The sequence below is a fragment of the Lonchura striata genome, chromosome 21 (assembly GCF_050655825.1).
Source record: "Lonchura striata isolate lonStrDom1 chromosome 21, ASM5065582v1, whole genome shotgun sequence".
Classification (NCBI taxonomy): Eukaryota; Metazoa; Chordata; class Aves; order Passeriformes; family Estrildidae; genus Lonchura; species Lonchura striata.
Window position 1 is genome coordinate 6,307,781 of NC_140723.1, and position 8,069 is coordinate 6,315,849.

The window sequence follows — 8,069 nt, forward strand, 5'->3', positions numbered from 1 at the left end:
TCTCAAGTTAGCTCCCTAAAATACATTTGAGGCAGGAATTTCTGTTTCAGAAAATTCAAAGCAAAATAAAACATCAGTTTTATTGTTTTCAGACACGGAAAGTAAGACTGGTCTATAAGGTTCAGACAAATCACACTATGTGAAGTAGTTTGTTTTAATACAGTTTAAAAATTCTAAAATGCTTTTTTGGTTTATCTCCAGAAAACTTGGAAAAGTAGAGGTAAGCAAAATATGCAACCATTTTAAGGCATTATCTAGCTCATTGATGAATAAAATCTCATTTTAACTTTCTTTTCACATTCAAAGTTACTCTGATGTACTACACTCTGTAGCTACACACATTGCACTGAGAATAAACTGGATTTTTAAAATTTTTACAAATCATTGAGGGACTCAAGTTTAACATGCTAGAAGATTGTGTGCCATGTTTCAAGTATTTGGAAATAAACATATGTATAAACACAGTGGAGTGTTTCACTCCACTGAGCCAGGCCCTTCACAGGCCAGTTCCTTACCCTGGCATTCAGAGTTTATGCTACACTGCTGGTTACTCAGCTGAGGTGGCAGATGCACTAATGATCCTGCACACATGACTTTATCCAGCCCTAGCTGGGACACTTCATGCAGCTGCTCAGAAGTAGCTGTAAAAGGCAAAAAATGCGAAGTGAACACAGTGACTGTACAAACTCAGATCTGTGTATTGGCTGCTCACATACACCCACGACTACAAAAACTGGGGAAAATCTGTCCAAAGAGTTATTTTTATCCAAATTGCTTTGTTCCTGAGTTGTTTCCACGTGCTGTGCCCATCCCTTCCCCAGGGCAATCAAGTCATGATCCAGAGTGTTGAGGGAGTGGGGTCTGAACTGAGAGCTGCTGTCTGGTGCCTGGGTTTGCTCTGCTACACCTCAGGTGTGCCAAGTGAGGCAGGTGTAGAAACTTGTCAGTTCTGGCTTCTCCTGACACTCTGGACACCGAGTCCTGGAATCCAAATAAAGAGGATGTTAATCAAAGAATGCCAAAGTGACTTTTCCCATTTTGATGAAGACTGGTGAGCTGAACAGGATTTTGCCTCTTACTCAGCTCCATTTGCTCTTTTGTCTCTGTGCACACCAGTTAGCAGAGGGAAAACATTTCCCAGCAGTGATAAGGAGATACTCTTCCAGGAATTTCTGTTTGCTCAGCCCCCAATAATCACACCCATTAGAGATGGGGCTGCAATTTCCATTTGTGCAATTCCCAGCATCTCCTGGGACTTTTGAGGCTGTGCTTACCAGGTGAGGACAGGGAGAAGCCTTCTCTTCCAGAGAGGCTCGCAGATCCAAACTGCTGAGCAGGGTGTTGCTGGAAGGAACCATGTTTTCCCAGCCAGCCAGGCAATGCTGTGAAAAAAGATGAGAATCCTTTTCCCTTTTTTTATCTATTGTGGCCCTGTTATTGTTGAGAAGTAACTTCTGCACAGGGAGATTTAAGTGAGTAATTAATCTATTATTTTTTGAGGAGTTTTATATGACTAACAGGAAAGAAATGAAATCTCAAATAAAGGAGAACTTCCGTCTTTCTAAACTGATTTCCCATTTTGTCAACTCAAGCACCTGACCCCTCTGAACCGGTCTCGACTGACTCATCCAGTTCCCTAAACCACAAACTAAGCTCCCTCCCACCTCTTTCCTGGAAATCTCCAGGCCTGGGCTAGGTTAAATTAACAATACTGCCTGCAGCATTGACTACTGGCTGGAATACAGGACCAGCCATACAACAGCAGCTTTAAATCCACCCTTGCCACTACTGATTTTGTGAATACTTTACACACACCTGCCTTTCAGACTCCTTAACATCTGTGGAAACAAACACAGCTACTCATAGCTATGGTTCATGGTGTTGAGAGGCCAATGCCTGAAACAAGTCAGCCAAATCTCCACATGGCATTTTCTTTTGTGCACTGTAAAGCATTGGAAATACATCATACATCTTATCTCACACACAAAGGCATGAACTCAGAACCTACAAAGGACATTCTGGCTATCTTACAGATGCACATCAAAAATTTTAGTGGAAACTCTGCCAGATTCTCTTTCCTTCTTGCTATAAAGCAAGGACCACCTGAGGCTGTGCCATCAACAGGAAGACAGGAACTTACCGAAGGCAGTGCCAGATCATCTGCTGGCTCAAAGCTCCTCCTGCGATGGGCTTTGTACTTGTAGGCTGGCAAAAGGGCAGACCTGGGAATGCTGACCCTGGAACCACACAAGGGAAGTAACTGCCTACACCTCTGCCGAGGCACAGGGAATCTGCATGCCTTCCCACTCAGAATCCAAGGGTCTAGCCCCAGAGTGAACCAAGTGAACCATTCTGGGTTAGGACAGTAGACACTTCACATGTCCATTCAGATTCTGGACCAAATTCAGACAAAACCTGCATTTCTCATTGATTTCAAGACTGTTTGTGCTTAAGATTGGGAAAGAGTTTTTAAGCAAGAGATCTCTGCCTTGAGAACAGGAACCTTCTATAGAACTGTTGGGACGCTCTTTTTTCCTTCCCCTGATCAGATTTTCTTCTCTGTTGTTTCCTTGGGTTGTGCACATTACAAAGCAGTAATTCTTATTTACCTGACATAGGTTGGCTCCTCCAGTGTCCCTGGGGGCTGGTGTGTACGTGGGATTTTACACACAGGGCAGGCAGATTCTGAATCCACAGGGACAGTAAAGAGGCGCTGGTTTAATCCATAACAGTAAAAACCTGCACGGAGGAACAAACCTTCATCATAGCTCTTGTTTGTCACAAGGTGCCTGAACCCAACCAAAAAAGCTGTGTTCTACCACACTGCCACATCTGCATTCTATAAAAAGAGCTGCTTTTCCTGAAATATCTTATACATTTCCTGTCCCCAAGTAAGTTCCTAAAAAGCAAAACCAAAACTTCAATCTCTTCAATTCAGAAACAGAACATTAGCCAATTACAAGAAACTCTGACAAATTAAAATGACACTGAGAGTGGATCCTAGAAGACTCAAAGTATCTTTGGAGTAGAAAGTTGAATCTGGTTGAAAAGCAGCAGCTGAAAATAACACACTCTTGCTGGTCTTGCATGACATGGTGCTCTCACAGGATGACAGGTAAAGACTGCTTAGTTGTTTATTCACAGAAATTGCATTAGAAAGAAATATGATCTTACACTTATGAGAATCAGTTATCAAATCCAGTTCTTCTTCAGGACCTGTGCAGTCCAGAGCCTTGGGCCTAGAGAAACACACAAGAAAATCAGTTAGTGACACAGGGGCTGACCCTCTGAACAGCACTGCCTTTTCCAAGCACACATAACTGAGAGATAAAGACCCTCAAAGCCACGCTTGCAATGTCCTGCTCCAATCAGACTATGTTTATCATTACTACAGGGATTACTAAGGGATTGAACATTGCTGCTTCAGCCATTCTCCATTCCCACTTACTCCAGATGCTGCTGATGAATACATGTCTCTCTGTTGGACTGTCGGAACTCTTGCAGCTCAGCGAAGTATTGATCAGATTTTTCTGTTACTGAAGACTTTGTATCAAGAAGCCCTGAGAATACCAAGGAAAAAGTTCAATGATTTACAAAATTTGGGAAAGTACTAAAGCAAGCCTCACAAGATACAGTCAAAGCAAAATAATGATAATGAGAAGGGCAGAACATCATGTCAAGCCAGAGATTTACTGTGTGGTTTGGGTCCCTTATTGCATTCGTTCACTCCAGGTATTTGGTATCCCTTCTGACCTCACTAGGCTTTGCCTTTTGCTGCCTGAATTCCCATACCACTCCACTTCACCACTCCAGGTAAGCACAGATCACCTCTAGTCTGGAGAGGAGCCTCAGAAAAAGCTGCAGCCCCTTTGCTGGGGCCTGCTGCGCTGGCTCCAGGACAGCACTTCCAGCACACCTCAAAGGGGTCATAAACTGTGTTTTAACTCTAAATATCACCACATCACACTGACAACTTTGCTTTAGAGTGAGGATTCACCTGCAATCCAGTCATAGCCCAGGAAAGGACGGGCAGACCAGCTGCTGACAGGTATGGCATCTTCTTCAGGATCAGGCTGAAAAGTGACATGACGAGGTTCCTTCTGAAAGAAAACAATTCATAAAGACTTCCTAATCACCTGACAGCACATTCAAAGGTACAGCTGAGGAGACAGCTGGAAGCTGTTCAGATGGGACAGCTGTGGCTTAGTTAGATGGGACAGTTTGAGACTGGATTCCAGCTATGCCTCTACCAGTAATTTGCTCACCAGCTCTTTGTCTTGTCAATAAATAAAACAGAAAGAGGAGGCAGGGACTTGCCCAAGCAAGGCAGGATTTTTCAGAGCTTTAAACAAAATGCTGAGCTGCATCACACACTGCCAAAGATGAGGCAACCTGTGCTGCCTTGGAGGATGATCACAGCCCTTCATGCCTAAGGAGACAAACTGTGGAACAGCAGCACTGCACCTGCCTGGTCTCCCTCAGTGTGTGGATGGCACATGCAAAAGACAGACAACACTTTACAGTGAAGTGTTATGGATTTCTGGTCTTTCAGTTCATTGGCTAAGGAAAGCAGGGCCTGAACAAACTGCCAACAGCCCCTGGCTGGTATAGCTGGGAAGAGTTCTGAGCCCAACTCCCAATTTACACAGTGGGAACAGGGGAGGTTGTGTTCTCCTGGCCTTTCCTCCTCATCATTCTGTAGACTTGGGAAAATAAGAAAAGCATTGGTTTAATATTTACCTTCAACTCTTTGGACTGAGACATCAGCAAGATTGATTTAGGGATATGGGGCTCTCTGATGACCACATGCTGCTCACTGGTCTCTTTATTTTGCACTCTGCTCAGTGATGGCCCCAGATGACTTCTCTCATGGGAACCATGCAGCAGAGCAAGCTGTTTTCTGTCCTCTCCATGTCCCAGGGAGAAGGATTCTTTCTCTGGACTTCCTTGAGCACCACCATCCCCATCCACGCTGGAGATTTCTCTGCCACACGTAATGACTGCAGACACTGGCATAACATTCTTCTCTTTCTCAGGAAAGCTGGAATGGAAACCTGCTCCTTCCTGTGTGCTCACTTGTTGTTGCTGTACCCCTCTGGCACTGTTGCTGGACTGAGATGAACTGAGGGCTGAGCCAGCTCTGGGCTCCACAGACACCATTATTCCAGGGTCAGCTGTAGGTTTTACTGCATCGACCTCATTTTCCTTCTGTAAGGACAGACTATCTTAACATACATCATCAGTCAGACTACAAACAACTTTTGTAAGAACATTTCACTCATTAAATGAAACTCTCATTCTAGTCTGTTCATTTTTTTGAATTCTTTTAAAGGTGGAAAAAGAAAAATCCTTATGTTCTGGAGAGTCTAAGAAAGAGATCCACTTCCAGCTAAATGCAGCTTTTCCCAATTTGAGGAACCATTGAACTTTCAGCCCTAGTGCTTAGAAGAAACAAAAGGATTTTGTTCCACAATGCTCATTCCTATCTTAGAAGAAGGAACTTGCCTTTCTTAGGCAGGAACTGATCTCCAAACCCTTTGCCAGGAGAACAGATTGAGACCACAGAGCAAACAATAACCAAAGGACAGCTACTTTTCTAACAGACTGCATATTTCACATAGCAATTTCTAAGAGCTCTTTCATGTCCATATGTCTCCTTGACCACACCACACCATAGGCAGAGCTGCTGTCTGTCACAGAGACCCATTTTCTTCCCTGAATTTCTAGCACATACCACTCTCCTGGGCAAGGGGGTCCATCTCTCAGCAGCTGCACTGCCATGAAGAGATGCTGGAAGGAGTTGCTTGCTGGGAAGTCCTTTTCTGATTTCCTCCTGCTTCATTCTCAGCCTTTGCAGAAGGTCCTGGCTGGCCTGGCGCAGCCTCTTCAGGAGCTCTAAGTCCATTCTACAAAAACATTTTAATGTAAACCCAGAAGAAGAGTGAACTACATAAATTCACCACATTAAGTAAAGAAGCAGACACACTCTCAGGAGACTTTTCCTAAAAAATACTCACAGCTGTTGAAATGTTGATTCTTGCTCCTGAGAAATCAGCCAGTCTCAAAACCCCTTATGCCCAGAACCAGCACCACCAATGCTTCTCTCCTCTTGGATATACTGCCAAATATTTTGCACTCAGAAACTGGGAGCTGACTTAATAGAGAAAAGAAACTCTGACAGAGGAAATAATAAACATGAAAAACTCACATCAAAAAGCTAAATAAGAGGCATTTGGTTTAGAGGCTATTATTTAGCCTTATGCAATATACTTATGCAATTCTGCTGTAATGTTCTTCTGAAGCATTTAAATTTATATTGTGGTAACACCAGGATGCTCATAAATTCAAAATATAACTAATTAATGTGAATATATCTGCTACCCCCAAAAGAAATATAGAGTCAAAGCTGTCTTCCATGTTCCCTGGGCAGGAAGGCTCCAAAAGGCTCAACTATGACTCACAACTACAGTTCAGGCAATTCCAATCCCACAAATTAATTAAATCCCACAAAGGGATTACCTTTTATTAGAAGTGGAAGATAAAAAGGAGTTAATAAACAGATAAATAAATAAAAGCTAGTTTGACTGAAAGGCTGTCACACTGTCCGACAGCTTTACAATATCACAAGCTCCTCTACATTTGCAGAAAGTGGATTTTTAAATAAAGCAGCTGCAAACCCAAAACCTAAACTCCCACACTGCTTTTGACTAGACTGATAAATTATCTTCTTAAGAAGACTGTGTGTTTCTCTGGGACCTTTAGGTCTAAAGGATCCCCAAAACTTTCTGCAAAGCTCATCTAATTTGTTTTTGCATCTGCTACCTCGGCAACTGGACATGAGGAATCAAATGCATATGTGATACAACAGCAGTGCTAATAATCAACAAACTACAACATCTCTTTGTTACAAAAAAATAAGGGAGAGGTGCACTACAAAACTTAAATAGATATCCGTGTTGAGGCACTAAATTTGAGATAATTTGAAAAAAAAATGTAGTTCTCACAGCCTTCACAGGACACAGCTAATAGATTTGATGAGCATGCACTTATCATTGCTTATCAGAAAGCAAATACTCGGAAAATAACATCAGTCAAGGGACTTTCTGGAAGGGTTTTACCAGATGACGTCCACTCTTGGCATAATCTACAAGTCCTTCACGTCCAAGCCCGGGGGCTCTGGTTTATGAAAGTGCTGTAATTTGTAATCTTTTTGAAAAGGAGCTTCGCCTCCCGCAGTTAGAAATGAACAACGGTTGTCTCGGGAGCCGAGAACCCTCCTCCCTGCGAGCTGTTCAACACTCCGCGCTGCTCCGGCGCGGACAGCGCTGTAAAACTCCCCTTTCCTGCCCAGGAGGCGGGCAGAGAACGGCGAACCCTTCCTTCCTTCCTGCCTCCCTCCCTCGCAGTGCCGGGAACCCGCGGCGCTCCAAGTCCCCGCGCTCCCGGCCCACCTGCGCCGGCCCCGCCGCTGCGGGGATGCCGGCCCGGCTCCGGGGATGCCGGCCCGGCTCCGGGGATGCCGGCCCGGCTCGGGGGATGCCGGCCCGGCTCCGGGGATGCCGGCCCGGCTCCGGGGATGCCGGCCCGGCTCGGGGGATGCCCGCCCGGCTCGGGGGATGCCCGCCCCGCTCCGGGGGATGCCGGCCCGGCTCGGGGGATGCCGGCCCGGCTGCGGGGATGCCCGCCCGGCTCCGGGGATGCCGGCCCGGCTCGGGGGATGCCCGCCCGGCTCCGGGGATGCCCGCCCCGCTCCGGGGATGCCGGCCCGGCTCGGGGGATGCCCGCCCGGCTCCGGGAGCCGCCGGGACTCCCCGGGCGGCCGTTCGAGCTGCCCGCCCCGCCGCTCCTCCCGGCATGCGCGGGGCGGCCGCGCGGGACCGAGCCCCGGCCGCCCGCGGCGCTCCGAGCCGGAAGGGACGCGTACCCCGAGCGACCCGCCCAAAACAACACCCGCGGTTGTTGTTTTGAAAAGTGATCACGGGAAATTTGACTTCCCCGATGTAACTTACCGGCCGAGGATACTGATCTACCAGAGTTTCAGGCCAACTCAGTAGTTGCTCACTATTGTT

General features: G+C 46.1%; 1 protein-coding gene across 15 annotated transcripts; it reads right to left on the reverse strand.

Moving 5' to 3' along the window:
* Positions 1–54: 54 nt before the first annotated feature.
* MIIP (migration and invasion inhibitory protein) lies at positions 55–7,595 on the reverse strand. Of its 15 annotated transcripts, none has more exons than XM_085558965.1 (11): positions 7,452–7,595; positions 6,018–6,154; positions 5,735–5,906; positions 4,741–5,208; positions 3,998–4,100; positions 3,449–3,560; positions 3,175–3,239; positions 2,610–2,739; positions 2,141–2,237; positions 1,275–1,403; positions 55–981 (listed from the first exon to the last, which is right to left on the reverse strand). In XM_085558965.1, the coding sequence occupies exons 3-11, from the start codon at positions 5,903–5,905 to the stop codon at positions 832–834; spliced, it is 1,425 nt and encodes a 474-aa protein (XP_085415091.1). In that variant the 5' UTR covers position 5,906; positions 6,018–6,154; positions 7,452–7,595; the 3' UTR covers positions 55–831. The 15 variants fall into 15 exon arrangements, with proteins under 15 accessions (XP_085415091.1, XP_085415088.1, XP_085415090.1 ...); XM_085558962.1 differs by having other exon boundaries at positions 6,018–6,174; positions 7,452–7,590; XM_085558964.1 differs by lacking the exon at positions 7,452–7,595 and adding an exon at positions 7,119–7,445.
* Between the last annotated feature and the right edge of the window lie 474 nt (positions 7,596–8,069).

Excerpts from the sequence above, each read along its gene's own strand:
- MIIP (XM_085558965.1), bottom strand. The coding sequence starts at position 5,905 with ATGGACTTAGAGCTCCTGAAGAGGCTGCGCCAGGCCAGCCAGGACCTT. Across the intron at positions 3,240-3,448 it reads ATTCATCAGCAGCATCTGGA|GCCCAAGGCTCTGGACTGCA; the intron begins GTAAGTGGGAAT and ends GTGTTTCTCTAG. Across the intron at positions 2,740-3,174 it reads GATAACTGATTCTCATAAGT|GTTTTTACTGTTATGGATTA; the intron begins GTAAGATCATAT and ends TCCTCCGTGCAG.